General features: G+C 31.6%; 1 protein-coding gene across 1 annotated transcript in view; it reads right to left on the minus strand.

The window, feature by feature from the left end:
- The window catches only part of LOC108914114 (sodium-dependent neutral amino acid transporter B(0)AT3), a 29,841-nt gene extending 13,929 nt beyond the window's left edge, over positions 1–15,912 (minus strand). The window contains exons 1-4 of the mRNA XM_018719830.1: positions 15,414–15,912; positions 12,544–12,716; positions 4,935–5,594; positions 1,394–1,755 (exon numbers count right to left, since the gene is read on the minus strand). Coding sequence (XP_018575346.1) covers positions 1,394–1,755; positions 4,935–5,594; positions 12,544–12,716; positions 15,414–15,912 — 1,694 coding nt within the window. The remainder of the gene's footprint in view (positions 1–1,393; positions 1,756–4,934; positions 5,595–12,543; positions 12,717–15,413) is intronic.
- Positions 15,913–17,056: the final 1,144 nt, after the last annotated feature.

Below are 17,056 nucleotides of genomic sequence, written 5' to 3' on the forward strand. Positions count from 1 at the left end.
ATAATAATAATAATATCTCTACTCCTCATTCTAACTACGAGAATTAGCCCAGAAGTCGGAGACTTGTGCGGGAGAGGAGGCGGCATATTATTATTACGCAGGCCGCATTTGCGCCCAGGAACGACTTATGTTGGTAGGCCCTAACCACCATTCAGTGCAGGAATGAGGGAAACCTGGAAAACCTCATTAATTAGGGGGGTGGTCAAATGCCAACCGATGTCAATATCTCACATTGACCCAAGCCAACATTCTTCCGCCCTACCATACCTGCACAGAGGGTGCCAATCCTCCGTACAAGCATAGCTAATCTACGGTCTACCGGCCGCGGGATTCGAAACCCGGGCAGATCGACACATCGATTTAAGTACTGACGCCTATCGACCGTGCGGCTATCGACCGTGTCTTATTATTTTCAGAAAGTTTTACATTCATAGTTCATGTAATAAATGCGGTAGCAGCAATAAAAGTTAAGGTTAATGAACGGCCTGCACGCGGGAGAAAGAGAGCCAGGCCCGCGCAGGCGCATGAACATTGCTCTCGTCGCGCGCGAGGTTTTTTACTTGAACGTTTCAAATTCGGTTCACAAATCACGCGCGCAACCGTGCGTGGCGTTCATGCGCGTGCATGGTCCTGGCGCTCATTCTCTCGCGTGCAGGCCGTTCATTAACGTTAACTTTTACTGTTGCGTTTATTACATGAACTTAATGTAAAATATTCTGAAAATAAAAGTTTTACCCTTTTTTTAAATTGTCTCTAAAATATCGGTCCGATTCGTCCAATAGTTAATTAACAATTAAGGTTATAAAAAAAATATTTCTCTGATTTTTTAAATTACCGTAAAAATAAACTCTATTTAATACAAAAAAGCGAATTCCCGAGCGGCTTTTTCCTGACACTGGGACAATTTGTTTATACATTTTTTCCATAAATTTCATCAACATTCATAGCTTTTTGCAATAATAACGCGTAATTTTTCGAAAAAAAATAACTAATATGCCGATAGGTCGTCTAGATTTTCGTAGGCAGTAAAAAAAGTGAAAAAACATAAATTTACCACTTATTTGCAATTTGCCAACTTAACATCTTCTTTCGAATTACTTTTTTGATATAATCATTCCACATATCCGTCTTCCTCATAAATTGCAATAAAAAATGCTTACTAATAATTTTTATAATTTTTTTCAAGTTTTCGGGTTTTATGATCTAATTCGACTTTAGTATATCTTCTGCAAAGCAGTCAATGAAAAAGAAATGAATTATTTATTTTCCACATAAAAAAGGAATACCCCTCTCTCAGGATTATTTAATTCTCGGACTGCATCTCAACTTCATTGGATATCAGCTATAGCCTATTATCTATAACTAAGTGCTATAACTATATTTAAACTTTTACCTTTTTAATCCATATACATAAGAGACTCCAATGCATTCAAAAAATGCAATAATAAGTAAAGGAAAGTTTCCACTAAAGTTGTCAAATAGGACGAAAACGTAACTGCCTGCTCCATGCGCAAACACCATTGATATCAAACAGCATGTTAAGCAAATAACTCCGGTTAATATTTCTTTTGGAAGATTCGGGAACAGTTTCATGTCCACTACGGAAGTTACTACACCCTCCAATGTCCCGAACTGAGAATCAATTCCAAGAGTAAACAGCATTAGAAAGAATAACACAGACCAGAACTGCGCTCCTGGAAATTGGTTTATTGCTTCGGTAAATATTATGAACGCCAATCCTGTTCCAGAAGCTGACTGCAAAAGGAGTCATAAATTTATCAATCTATTTTTCAAATTTATTGATTTTGGTTGATTATTATAAATTAAAAAAACTAAAATAAATTATTTCTATTATTACCATTGAAATGTAACTACATATAAACATATAATTATTAATTTATTCAGACGTTCTAAACTGTAGATAATGTGAATAAATCTATTATTTAATGTACAGAGTATTGGCTATGTCATGCTAAGTGAAATGCCAAATACTGCATGATCATCGATCTGCTTCATATAGGATTGAATGACCTTATCCTGTTGTATATGTATGTGTTTTCAATTTATTCAGTTGGTTGATAAGTTTGTAATTTTATTTGTCTAATTATTTTGTAATTGTAATTTGTAATTTGTAATTTGTATTTATTATTATTTGGTTACAGTATTACCGCTCCTAATTTGGTGTTTTTTTTTAGTGTAGGCGTTATGAACGGTAGTAAAAGAGCAACGTTCATTTTCTGTGTCAAGTATTACTGGCTTTCTAAAACAATTCAATTTACCTAGAACGCCACCGAAAAGTTTTCTAAAATTTACTTTATGAAATGAAAAATGATTTTAAGGGAACATTTAGGTATTTAATACACTTTTCGAAGAATGGTTTGTCTCGATTGTTCTTACTCTGTTGGCTTCAAGACACTATTTTGGGTTCTGATTTAATTGTTTGTTTCCTTGACACCACATGGCCGTTCACGGTTTAAGGTTAGAGATAGTAAAAAATGTTTGAAAATAATTTTTAGAGATTTTAAATATTTTTAGTGTAAATAATTTTTGTCAAGTTTTAATCAATAGCTTTTATAGTGTTAACATTATATTTTCAACATATTTTATATTATGACTGGTTTTTTGAAGAAACTTTGTTCTAGGCATTATTAATATTTTTGTTGTTACCTAAATATAATATGTTCTATTGTAGTTTCTCCTGAAGAAGGAATAAAAGCAATTAAAAAATTTACATATTTATGTTGGCTTTGACTGCATACCCGAATATACCTACTTTAAGATTTTATTTATACAGGGTGATTCAGTCATAATGTCATTAATTTTAAGAGCAGATAGAGAAAAATGAGTATAATACGATGGCGTGATTAAAAAAAAATTAAATGCATATTTAAGCTGAAAAAAAATATTTTCAAATCATTATTTAACCCCCTTTTCAGGCTGTTACTGACCGGCTGACGTCAGCCGGCTACGATATGAACAAAGCGACCTAGATGCAATGTTGCCATATTTATATATTTTCGCACATATAAAGACAATAAATAAACGGTTTGCTCACGTCAGCCAATAATAATTTAAAATGCTATAAATTATTTTTTTATAATTATGCAATCAACATATTAAATTGTTATTGTTACCCAGCAAGAACCTCGAGGAGGTCTGAGCATGACTTGTCAAAAATCATTTTTTATTAACATCATAGTGATAATTTTTTAATTTGCTGTAAGCCTTCTACTAAAAATTGAAAGTAACGCGGCCCATTCAGATGTACAGGTAGAAAATGCGGCCCAATTAAACGATCGCCATATACTCCTGTTCATACATTGACAACCAACCTCCTCTGAAAGCTAAACCGACGAGTAGTGTGCGGGTGACCAAATGTGACTATTATGGCTGCAAAGAAATTAGCTCCGTTTCACTTTAAATAAAATTTTATATTGAAATTACAAAACCCCAAGAGTTCAAATAATTTAAATTTCATTTCATAACCATTTCAATTTCATTACAGAAATAATGACATAAAAAACCAACACTCACTAGATAAATTATAAAGAGAGGGTGAAATGTATGTAGTATTTAAATATTGACTGTAAGAAAAGATAAAAATACAATCGGACGGAGACAAATAAACAACTCGGTCCTTATTTCCGACCTAGATCAACCTTTGTCGAGTTCAATAACCTTCTAATTTGCACGTGTGCACTTTAGTGTCGTCGCAAAAAGTTGTCGGTGTTTTATCAAAGGAAAATCGTGTCATCAATGAATAGGGATGATTGTTTTCGAATGTACGGTTATTACAATTTATCATTTTTAATATTATTAACGTTTTGACGTTTTATAATTTATTATGTTAAATAATCACAGTTTTAGTATTTCAGTTTATTATTCAATATGCAGTTGCGTATAACCAAAGTTTACATAATAAATGTAAACTTTAGTGTAAATCTAAACTTTGGTGTAACCTAGGTATTGTTTTTGAGAAGGCACTACTTATGTTTTTTACCTGTTTAAAATGCCAGCACGAGTAAAATATCATTCATCCGTCCAGAGCACTTTGTTAATAAAGTTCTGCTGCACTTCGATTCAGGAATAAATTGCAAAATTCAAGACGATTGGGGAAATCAGCTGCTTCTAAAGCTTGAACTTTTTGAAAATGTGTTATGTTAACTCCTTTGCGGGAAAAATGCGGGAGATATGGAGGGTGGTAGATTTGAATAAACGCTTTACATTGTTAGGTAATGGTTTTGTAACCGTGTGTAGTGTATTTTATATATTCGGGTATTTAGTGTGCCGATTTTTTTTATTTGATAAAATTCAGTGTGCCTACAAACCTCTGCTTTATTTATTTTCTTTTAACGAAAGTTGACTTCGAGAAGTAATGCTTGTTAAAACATTTTGCACTAAGTTAATATAATTATTAAAATTAGTTATAATAAAATGCAGCATGATTCATTATTTACTTGAATTTTATTGGTTTCGTACATATGTATCCGTATACTAAAGCGGCAAAATTAAATGTGATTATAATGTGAACTTGGCAACGCTGTTCGCCTCAGCTGACGGTTTGTTCGTGACATTACGTTACAAAATTTTCCGAGCATCCGGGCATCTGGCAGGGCCGCCTTCTTAGCGGGAGTTGATTTCCTTCATTTTTAAAAGTCGAGTAAAAATTTTGTTTTTCCGATTTTCTGTCTTTATTAAGCCTTCCGAATACGTGATTAAAATTAATGACATAATGACTGAATCACCCTGTACATGTAGTAAAAGCTTAAAAATAAATAGAAAAAGATTAATAAACAGTAGGAAAGTACAAAAGAGACAATGATTGTTTGAAATAGTTAACAGTACAACATAAACACAGTGTTTTACATTTTTTTTACAACTATGACAAAAAAGTAGGTATAACCTTATATTATATATACTCGTATTTCACTTACATTATCTAACTCCTTTTGTAAATCACAAACTGGTAAATCTGGCAATATTTTGTTGATAGCTTGATTTGTCGGAACAGTGCTCTGATGGGGAATCTTAGAGCTATTATAATCAGACCCTAATAATTCCATAAGCATAGAACTTCTCAACTGCAAACACTTCTCGAAAGTCATAGTAGCTTTAAATCCAATTATGGAGAAAACTACTATACCAGCAAACATTGAAGTAAAACAGTTCGTTAAAGATACCATCACAGCATCTCGATAACAATTATTATTTACAGGATTGTAAGACGAAAACGCTATAAGGCCACCAAAAGCCAAACCTAAAGAAAAAAATATTTGAGTTCCAGCTTCCAACCACACGACTGGATCCAAAATGGTATGCCAGGACGGAGTGAATAAATGGCGTAGTCCGTCGCCGGCGCCTTTTAATGTTATGCCGCGAAAAAAGAAAATTATGAGTACTATGTAAGGAAATGTGGCTGTCACGTAGACTACTTTCCCTGAGGAAGCAATACCCTTGATCATGCACATATACACCAGTATCCAGGCAACTAAAAGAGCCAAAGCAATCTTCCAGTTGAATTGTTCAGGGGTGCTTATGTCTTCAGATACCATTAGTGTTGTTCTGTACCAGAAATATTGAGTAGGACTACTGATCTAAAAACAAGGAATCGTCATTTGTGATGAAATGTTTACAATATTTTATGTACAATAAAAATATTTATTGGAAAGAGTTCTACGTATTCTATTTCTATGGAACATTTTTTACATGCAAAGTCTAAAACGTGCATTTACTATGTTAACATATGTTTTCCCTACGATATAGGGTATTCCCAAAAATAATTGTCATAATTTTAACCATGTATACTCATCAAATGTAGAAACTTTTGCCGAATGTTTTTTTTTTTCGAAAATTCAACTACATATGCATTCAAATAACGGTAACGAACTGCTCTCACTATTTTTTGCTAGCCTTAGTTAAATATTAAATCAATTCCCATTTTTTTTTAGTATTGTTGTCTATTATATAACATGAATAGAAATTTCGACCTATACTACAGTAATCAGTAACAAAAATTTTAAAATTATATTATCTTGAAAACTAAGAGGTTTTAGAAACAAAAGTTGTTGATCTTGTTGAATTAAGTGTGGGTGGATAAATTTTGGCATTTATTTCTACAACATCCTTTATAAAGCACAGTAACAGTACTTTTAATAATTATTAGTTCTATGGATTTGTGTCAGCATTTTAAAAATACATTTTTCTATAATACAATTTCTTACTGCACCATAATGCACAACATGTTGTTGAGGAAAGAGAATAAAGGTCTTCTCTGATGAAAAAAATGAAATTGAGAAAAATAATTCGCAGCCTTTAGGAAGATAAACTTAACAATTGCCTTGTAAAGCAAGAGTCTAAATCTCACCGTTTTCACTGTACAGGGCCGTATTGGTCGATTTTTAAAATCACATTATTTATTAAATCTTTGGTATGCTACCTTAATTAAACATCATAACATCATACCATAAAATTGCTTGCGGTTTCCTCTTTGCCCTTACTGTTTTCCTGTAGTGGCGACCAACCATCAATTCTGGATAGCTCTGTACAAACTATCCGGAATTGTACATCGCCAAACTCTACCTGGTGATATAATTCCTTGAAATAAGAAAAAAGTTCCCATAAACATACTTACTTTTCGGTATACATATAGGTTTTATTTACCTAAACAAGACATCATCAGGTATTAGAATAAATAACAATGTTTTAACTTAACAGTCTCTAGCTCGGAAACTAAATATTTCCTGACCTATGCCCATGGAAGCTATTTTATAATTTTGACCAGTTGTATCACAGGTAAAGTTTGGGTATGCAATTCGCGATACCCTGTCCATGTAACACAGTAAAAGCACATGCGTGTGAGCATGCGTGAATGTACGCGTACGTGGATGTAAGCGTGCATGAAAGCGCGCATGCGTGTATAAACTCACTCACTATACACTATACTCAGTATAAAGAGATTTTTTAGAATTAGCGAAATGGCACTTGTCATATGAAATATACTCTACAGGTATTGTTTTTACTCTGTTTTTGATCTATATTATAACATTTGGGCCGGTATCTCTTTAGAATGCCAAATGAGAAGCAACGGCCACAAAACCATCATCGCAGTAAAGCCGAATATATTTAATTAAATTTCAATTTAATAACAATAATTATACATTTTTAATAAATATGATTAACTGTACCGCCACAGCTTCCCATTTGGTGTCCTAGTATCATAAATACTCCAGTCGAATTAGATCATAAAATCTGAAAACTTGAAAAAATTATTAGTAGACATTTTATTGCACTTTACTTTATTTAGAATGATAATATCAAAAAAGTAACTCGAAAGGTGAAGCTAGCAAATTGCAAATAAGTGGCAAATTTACGTGTTTTTTCAAATATCAATTTTCGAAAATTGCGCATTATTATTGCAAAAAGCAATAATGATGATAATAATAATTGATGATATTTATGGAAAAGACTGTCAATCCTATGACTAACATGTGTGCCAAACGCCGGTTCTATTGACCGTGAAATTGTTGCTCCAGTTATTTGTTAATTAATTTGGTTCGTTTTTTGCAACTAATTGTTTAATTACTAAATGTTAATATCGTAGATACATGTACCAATTGAATCTAAAGAAACGTATTGAAAAACAAAAAGTTGCTCTTTACAACAAACCAAGTAAGACGTGCAAAACAGCGTTATAAACCGATTGTCCCAGAGTCAGACAAAAATCGCTTGGGAATTCGCTCTTTTTGCATTAAATAGAGCTTGTTTTTACGGTAATTTAAAAAACAGAAATCATTTGCGCCTCTTTGTTCCCAATATAACTTTTTTTATATATAATGTTAATTGTTTATTAACTGTTGGACATATCGGACCAAGATTTTAAAGACAATTAAAGAAAGGGTTAAAATAAGTTTAACGTTTTGGACATATAAATGTCCAAAAATTTTACATTCATAGTTTAATAAACGCGCTAGCACAGAGGCGGACTGGCTAGATGAACAGGCCCGGGAAACATTCATCAAGCGGCCCGTTTTTTGAAAGTTTCAGAATTTATTTTATTTTAAATAGGGCTCTTTTAAAAAGGCTCTTCGTGAATGATTTATTTGAAATATTTGAAAAAAGTTAGCCATAGATAATTTGATATTGCTTTAAAAATAATTAATATCACAATTTGTTTGTAGATAAAAATTAAAATCTTAAATTAAAATAATTTATATTTTTTTAAAATGGATAAGTAGTAGTTGGAAGGTATAAGAAGTTAAAGCATTATTATTTTTAATAAATAAATAATCATTAAAATATATATTTTGTATTAATCGAAAATATTGTGTTGTAGAGCTAAGTATAATCAAAAAATTCCAATTTAATATAAAAGGAGATTTTTTTAAAAGTGTACTTTTTAAAACTAATTCATTAATTACATCATCTAATGACAAATTATTTAAAATGTCTACATTTAATGCCATTAACATAAAAGTCTCTAGTTTTTCCTGAGTCAGCGAACTTCTCAAACGATTTTTTAAAAACTTCAAAGTGCTAAACGACCTCTCACAGCTACTTGTGTAAACGATAGAGATAATACGTATTTATATGCTACTGATGCAAAGAGAAATACGTTTGTCAATAGATTGTATCTATTTAAAATCCTGTAACAACATATGATGCAGTTTTTACATGGCTCATGTTTCTTTTTATTTTTTCCTTTATATTTCTGCTGAGTTTCATCAGTTTCATCTTCTGTGATTTTAGTCCAGACGGTATCTGTTTCAAAAAGCCATATTTGGGTGAATCGTATATCCACGGAGATTTTAGAAATGAAAATTTTTCTATGCGCATAAAAAAAACGTGAACTTAACTTTTGGCGACATATGTTAAAAAAATTCGAAAAATGTCATATTTTTCTTTTTAATTTCTATTTAATTATGTATCTTTTCAAGTTGATTCTAGGCGAAAATAGAAGAGGAAAAAAATGTCTGTAATTAAATATTTTACAAAACATTACTAGTTACAAATCGGAATTTTTTTGGGGTATTTAAATTGGCTCAAGAAAACTACATGTCATGTAAAATCATCATACCAAATTTCATCAAAATCGGTTCTATAGATTTTGCATAATAATTTTGCAATCCAGATTTTGAAGAAAAAATTGCAAATTTTCAAAATTTTGCACAGCAAAAACCAAGGTCCTTAGATACTTGAAAATTTAATCACATATCGAAGGGCTCTCGAGCTTTCAAACTTTTTTTCGAATCCGTCAATTAGGAGAGCTCTGGCGCTTGTTTAAACATTGGTCTAATTTTTGTACTTATAAACAATTAGAATAACTATGTGAATATTCAATGAAATCAAATTTTTTAAAGTAGGTTTTAAAAGTTATTGATTTTGTATAATTAATTTATTTATTTAATCATAATTTCTTTTGAGATTAAAGTATAATTCAAAATATCAGCAAATGAGAAATTAACTCATTATATTACTAATTTTCGTTATATTTTGAAAATAATTGTTGTTTAATCAATTTCAGAATATTTAAAAAATTTGTTTTTGATTTTTGATAAACAGTATATAAGTTTATGAACTTACCTTTGATACAATAAAGGTAAGTTTAAAGATAAATAACTATCGGACAGTTGAAAGACCAGTAACGATAGGCATTTGAAACCACCCGTACGATTTTCTTGAATTTCTCGCTTGCATAAATAACTTTAAACACGATTTAAAGTAGGTTGCCAATGAAGAAAAGTATTGTAATCTTAGACCTGGTAAGTACTCGGAATACCAAAGGTATTTTTCGAAAAATTAGCCCGGATGTCCCAGTACATTTAGTGTAAATGACGGTTAACTTTGATCGGCTATAACTACGTAACTAATTGACCAATCGATTTTTTTTTTTTTAAAGAAGCGTCTTTCCAAGAACTTTTAAAACCTGCTTTAAAAAATTTGATTTGATTGAATATTCACAAAGTTCTAATTGTTTATAAGTACAAAAATTCGACCAATGTTTAAACAAGCGCCAGAGCTCTCCTAATTGACGGATTCGAATTTTTCAAAAAAAGTTTGAAAGCTTGAGAGCCCTTCTATATGTGATTAAATTTTCAAGTATCTAAGGGCCTTGGTTTTTGCTGTGCAAAATTTTGAAAATTTGCAAATTTTTTTTCAAAATCTGGATTGCAAAATTATTATGCAAAATCTATCGAACCGATTTTGATGAAATTTGGTGTGATAATTCTACATAACATGAAGTTTTTTTGAGCCAAGTATAAAGGTCCTATACCCAATTTAAATACCCCAAAAAAATTCCCTAAAAAGTATTGTTTTTTAACCCCATTTTTGCGATTTTTTCGATTTTTACCATAATAATCATGATTCATTCGATTTGTAACTAGTCATGTTTTGTAAAAAATTTAATTACAAACATTTTTTTCCTCTTCCATTTTCGCCTAAAATCAACTCTTGAAAAGATACATAATTAAATAGGAAGAAAAATATGACATTTTTCGATTTTTTTTAACATATTGTGCCGCCAAAAGTTAAGCCCACGTTTTTTTATGCGCATAGAAAAATGTTCATTTTTAGTGATATTTGAAAGCCAAAAAGCCAAAAATCTCCGTGGATATACAATTCATCCAAACCAAAACAGATACCGCCTAGTCTATTTCTTCACTTTCACTTTCATCACATTGACGTATTTCATACTCGTCCAATGGAGTTTGTACAAGTTTTTTCCACTGGTGTGCTAAACTTGTTAATTCATCTCTTAGTTTTTGAGTAGTTATTTCTGGTTCATATATGACCAATTTCTCACACAGTTTGTTAAAAATTGAAGCTTTCAAGCCTCAGATCACATGTAATTGTCGGCCAAGGTGAAGTCGACATTTCTTATTTTACTGCCCTAGGTTAATATATACTTTTTTTCATTTCTTTCCAAATTTTTTTCATTGATTTTTTTCGAATTTATTGCTCAAAATTTTTTCCAATTTTTGTTTTTCAATTTTTTTTTTCAATTTTTTTTTTCATATTTTTTTCAATTTTTTTTTAAATTTTTATTTCAAAAATATATTTCATCCTTCTACACCGCGGACCGGCCCAAAATGACCGCGGCCCATCGGGAAACCTCCCGAGTTCCCGCATAGCCAATCTGCCTCTGCGCTAGCAGGAGTAAAAGTTAACGATAATGAACGACCTGCACGCGAGAGAACCGAATTTAAAACGTTCAAGTGAAATATCTCACACGCGGCCGAAAGCGAAGCTCACGCGCGTGCGTGGGCCGGCGCTCCTTCTCCCGCGTGCAGGCCGTTCATTAACGTTAACTTTTAATGTTTCTAACGCGTTTATTACATGAATTATCAGTGTAAAACTTTCTGGAAATATTAGTTTAACCCTTTCTTTAAGTATCTCTAAAATCCCAGTCCAATACGTCCAATAGTTAATTAACAATTAACGTTATAAAAAAAGCTATTTTGGGAACAAATAGGCGTAGGTTATTTCTCTTTTAAATTACCATAAAAATAAACTTTAATGAAAGAAGAGCGAATTCCCGAGTCGCTTTTGCCTGACCCTGGGACAATTTGTTTATAACGCTGTTTTTTTTTTAATTATCCCAACAGGATTAAACACAATTACAGGAATAAATGCCTACAATTGTTTTGCACGTCATACTTTGTTAGTTGTAAATTTTTCTTTTTCGATACGCTTATTTGGATCAATTAGAACTTACATCTAGGATATTAACTTCTAATATTAACGTTTAGTAATTAAACAATTAGTTGAAAAAAAATGAACGAAATTAATTAACAAATACTTAGAGCAACAATTTCACGGTCAATCGAATCGGCCATTGGCACACATCTTGGTCTTTGGATTGACCGTCTTTTCCATAAATTTCATCAACATTCATTACTTTTTGCCATAATAATGCGCAATTTTAAAACAGATATTTCCGCGTTCGACCTTTATTTCAGTTAACAAATTAGTGAAAAATGACTGGTAATTTAATTGCCTACAACATAAAATAACTAATATTCCGATAGATCGTCTAGATTGTCGTGGGCATTAAAAAAGTGTAAAAACACGTAATTTTGCCACTTATTTGCAATTTGCCAACTGAGCGTCACTTCTTTCAAGTTACTTTTTTGATATTATCATTCTACATACCCTTCCCTGTCATAAATTACAATAAAATGTCTACTAATATTTTTTTCAGGTTCAAACTCTAATTCCACCGGAATAAAGCGATTAAATTTTCATCAGACCAGATGTATTTTTATCACATCCCATATTTTCTGCGTCTTCAGAAAAATTGAAGTAATTTCATATTTGCGACTTATTCAAGTTAATTGACTGTTCAAAATCTAATTCATTGCATAAATGTTGAATACGATATTTATAAACGGAAATTGAAAAATCTTTTTATTAACTATTCAAAAAACGCAATGGAAGTTAAAACATTTCTAAACACGTCAGTAGATACATGTATGAGAAAGGCATGCTCGCTTGAACATGCATGAAACTATCATTCGTATGTAGCTAATAGATATCAATACTAACCACACATTCCGGTTCAGTGATGTATGAACCATTGGGGAAATATACATTGGGGCATTTAGCCCATGGCAGTTGGGATTGAAAACTTTGTACGAAGTAAAATAGGCACCATGCAATTATTGTGTTGTAATAAAGTGCTACATTAAAAGATACTACAGCACTGCTAATACCAATTCCTGAAACCAAAATATGTTTCTTCCATTATGTCAAGTAATAATAAAATAATACAAGTAAATAAGACCACAATACGAGATGATGAAAGTTTTACACAGCTAAAGTAGATACTACTGACTAAAGAAATAAGTTCGTTTTTACAATTTTTACATTTGAATTGAAAGTTGATCCTGGATACGCCATAGACATAGAATCTAATAATCTAATTTTTCTACCAGTTAAGAGTAGTACCTACACGCGAGATAAATAACGTCACTCTGAAAATACTTGATCAAAACTTTAAGCCGGATAATTTTCAAGAGAAACTTATTATTATTGTGGAGTTAGAACTAGAATCAGGTTAATATTTATATCAGCAAACTGTATAAACAGAGCTGCTTTATGCCAACATCATTCTGTATCTAATCGTTGTATGAAGAGGAAGGTTTCCGCTTTAAAGCCTGCTAATATTTGGTATTTAAAATCTTTGGGTTACAATGTCGGAAGAATTAGTTATTCCAGAATCCTCAGTATGATGAATTCATCGCTAGAAAAGAGATTTATACATATTATCCTTTCCCAAATAAATGGGAAATAACGATGAAATAGAAATTGCAATTTATCAACAGACTGCCTTATTGATCAGTGATGCTGACATATCGATTGAAGGGAACTTAGGAAAAAATTACTCTGGTACTGGTTGCGTTGAATTTACCAATGAAGTATTTTTGTACGATTTCATAACATAAACCGAAAGGAACTGAATAAAGTACGATATTCGGAAGTAGTGAGTCTAGTAAAAGACTATTTATGCTATGAAAAAGACGATAGTTCCTTAGAATCGGAGGCTAGAATTATCCTGAAGGACAGTTGGTAACATACGATCCAATAAAATTAACATTTTATTTAAAAATGCCTTCATAGCATTTTCTTGGATTCTTTCATGATTATAGGATTATCTTCGGTAAACAGATACTGCGATTAATTAGAGCTCGCACCGATAACAATTGTTTTATTGTATCGAATGAAGACATATTCGGCGAATATATTTTTAAATCATCTAGTAAGACTTGATTTATTGACTCAAATAAACAGTAATATGCTACTCTTAATGCCATGTAAACAGTTGGAACTACATGAACTGCCCTCCTTGAGTAGTAGCGCCACGAAAGAGATTTGGTCTGCTAAAACTTGTTGAAATATGTGGAAAGAAAGACTTCGAGCATTATTCGTCATAAATTGCTCAAAAAGAAATTATTCCATAAAATCCTCAACTATCGATGTAAAATTAGAGATTGAAGAAAAATACTATGGCACATTGTATAATTATTCACGATCGAGTTATGGAATATTTAGCTTTGAGTGGAGAGGCTTAAGAAATGTCCTAAGAAGGATAAAACATAATATTTCAGTATCAGAGCTGTCGATTAGTAAATATGAAGTTAATTGTTGTTGATTTTCAGGGATTTAATCTCCCCGAATTATATCACAAGGAAATATCATTTGTTAATGGCCAACAAAATATAAACTATTTGCTGAAATCACCTGTGCTGTACGATATGTTAAGCTGTCACGTCAAAAAACAAGTAAAATATTTAGAGCGTAATCATCATGGTTTGAAATATAATAGCGATTATGTAAGTGATGGAGATCTGAATGAACATAGAATGGACATCCAATGTAGGTACAATGTTTCATAAATGTGTACTATATGTTTCTTTCTGTACATCCGATGGACGTCCAGTCAATATGTATAAATATACAAAGTTGAATATAATGAACGGCCAATGGATATCCTTTTGAAAACATCCATTAGATGGCTTTTCTAATACGTCCACTGGATGTCTATTCAAAGATCAATAAACAGCATGGCTCAGGATGGACATAAAATGTTTGTCCATTCGATGTAGTTTCATGTATGTCCAGATGATTACTTCTCCATGTTCAATATGTCCATCCAATGAATATTGTGTGCTACCTGGGAGTGCTTATTTCATAGCTAATTAGTGTTAATTTAGTACTAGTGTAACCTATAGCAAATTATATTAGTTTATACTTTCAATGTCATTAGAAATTGCTACTGCTTCTGTATTATATTTTCGCAGCCTTAGTACAACCGAAACATTATGTAATTAATTCACTTAAAGTCGGTGAATATTATTGCTATTACTACAATGCCAAGAAATGAATGCAGCATGTCTAGGATATGAATAATTCTTTTAAAAATATGGAGTAATCTGAATCAAAATAACATGCAAACACTCTTTTTGAGCATGAACCATGGATGTTAGGATGTAATCCGAAACAGATATATAAATACATGATATTAAATCAATTGAAAAGTATTGTTTATTTCCATACAAAATAAGCTACCTTTAATTTTTTTTATTAAAACAAATCGAGTTATATTATATTATTATAAATAATTAGAATATTTAAATTTATTATTTATAACGCAAAAATAAGTTACTAAAATTATTTTAGTGATGCGTTAATTTCTTGGAGTAGCGTGTATATTACAAAAAATTATATTTAAAAAAAAGCATATAATGGAGGTAGAAGAGTTATGTATCTTACATTATATAACTTTTAAAAATATCTATTCATAATTACACTTCTGTTAAAGAACTGAATGAAGCTTATAATTATTCATTTAATATGTATACAGACATATTATTTGGAGGAAATGTTATAACTTTATATTATTACTACATACTAACCTGATAAGAAAGGAGAGACTTGATTCCATACTCCAATAGCGCCTTTTCTTAACCGCTGGCCAATTGCTAATTCTAAATAAAAGATGGGAATTCCTTCAATGGCAAGCATAACGAAATAAGGAATGAGAAAAGCACCCCCGCCATTTTTTTGTGCCAGATACGGAAATCTCCATACATTTCCAAGACCAACAGCGTAACCAATTGTTGCAAGCAAAAACGTTAATTTACTGTCCCATGATTCTCTCTCATCCTCTCCACACTCCGGTTTAAATATAGGTTTCCCATCTTGGGAACCTCTTTTGCTGCTACAGGCTGACTTAATTTTAGTATTGGGGCTTGTATCTTCAAATGCAACGTTTGTAGCTCCATAACTTCCCGTGTTTCCATTCTCCATTACAAGTCTTCCCCGCATTTCTTTTAATTCTAGGCGGTCTAGGGATCGCTGTGGATTTAGGTCTCGGGAACTTTGTCTGCGTACGAAATGTGCTGTGTTTGCCATTTTTGTTAATGTGGAAGTTTAACTTAATCCTATATACTGTTACAGCCCTTACAAAATTTCATCTTGTCCTGAAAAAAATATTTTTTATTTAATATGTATGTATAATATTTTCCAAACAGTATCCGCCGAAAAAGTTGGCAACATATGGGAAATATTTTTATTATTTGTTAATATTTACAAAACAATTTTTTGGTAATTCTTTCTATATCTTTGACAATTTAGATAACGAACAAGCCATAAATATGGCTCAAACAAGTATTAGTATTCACGATTATCTAGATCTAACTGCGTTTTTTCAACAGTGATGGGTCAAAATTTCTAAATTTCGTAAATTCCTGGGAAAAAGTTTATAGTATGCTCATTATTGACAATAATGCAGCCCAAATTTGATTTTTAATATTGCATTACAATTTTAATATTAATAATGTAAAGTAACCCCTAATGTAAATACATATTTTCCACATTAAACCCCACATTTCTTTAATCCAAGCTCTTCGCAACAATATCCTAGCCCTTCAAATTTTCAACACACAAATTTTTCAAATTTTCCTCAAATACAAAATTTTCCACAAGTCAGCTTTCCTAAATCAACAATTTTCTTCAAATAATCAAAATTCTCAACGTACCGATATTCAAAATGCCCACGTCCTACACAACCATTATCCTCAATCAATGGATACCTTATCCGCAAACACCAAAACTATTGGAACTACTCAACAAGCTGTACCTCCAACGAGATTTACATTCCAAGAGCTACATTTTCAAGACAACACCTCGTATACAGGCCTTGAATATGAGTACTGTAAAGAAGAACCCTACTATGGAGAAGATTATTGCCCCGAAGAATATTCTGAGGATACAGAGAACGAAAATCTTCCTATACAGGAAAACAATATACTTAAGGAATACGAATTCCTTGAATATGACGAGTCCTACCAGTACCAAAAACATCAATAAGTCCAGAAAATGACGAAACTTACCATCATGACGAAACAATAACAAATTCAGAAATTGACACCACTTCAAATAGTAAACTTCAATATCACCATGGTCATCTCCTATATGGTATGTTCTCAAAAAAAAATCAAAAAGTTCAGAATTGTAACAGAGAATAGAAAATTAAACCAAAAAAACCAAAAGTAAC

Source organism: Anoplophora glabripennis, unplaced genomic scaffold, assembly GCF_000390285.2.
Source record: "Anoplophora glabripennis isolate ALB-LARVAE unplaced genomic scaffold, Agla_2.0 scaffold1052, whole genome shotgun sequence".
NCBI lineage: Eukaryota > Metazoa > Arthropoda > Insecta > Coleoptera > Cerambycidae > Anoplophora > Anoplophora glabripennis.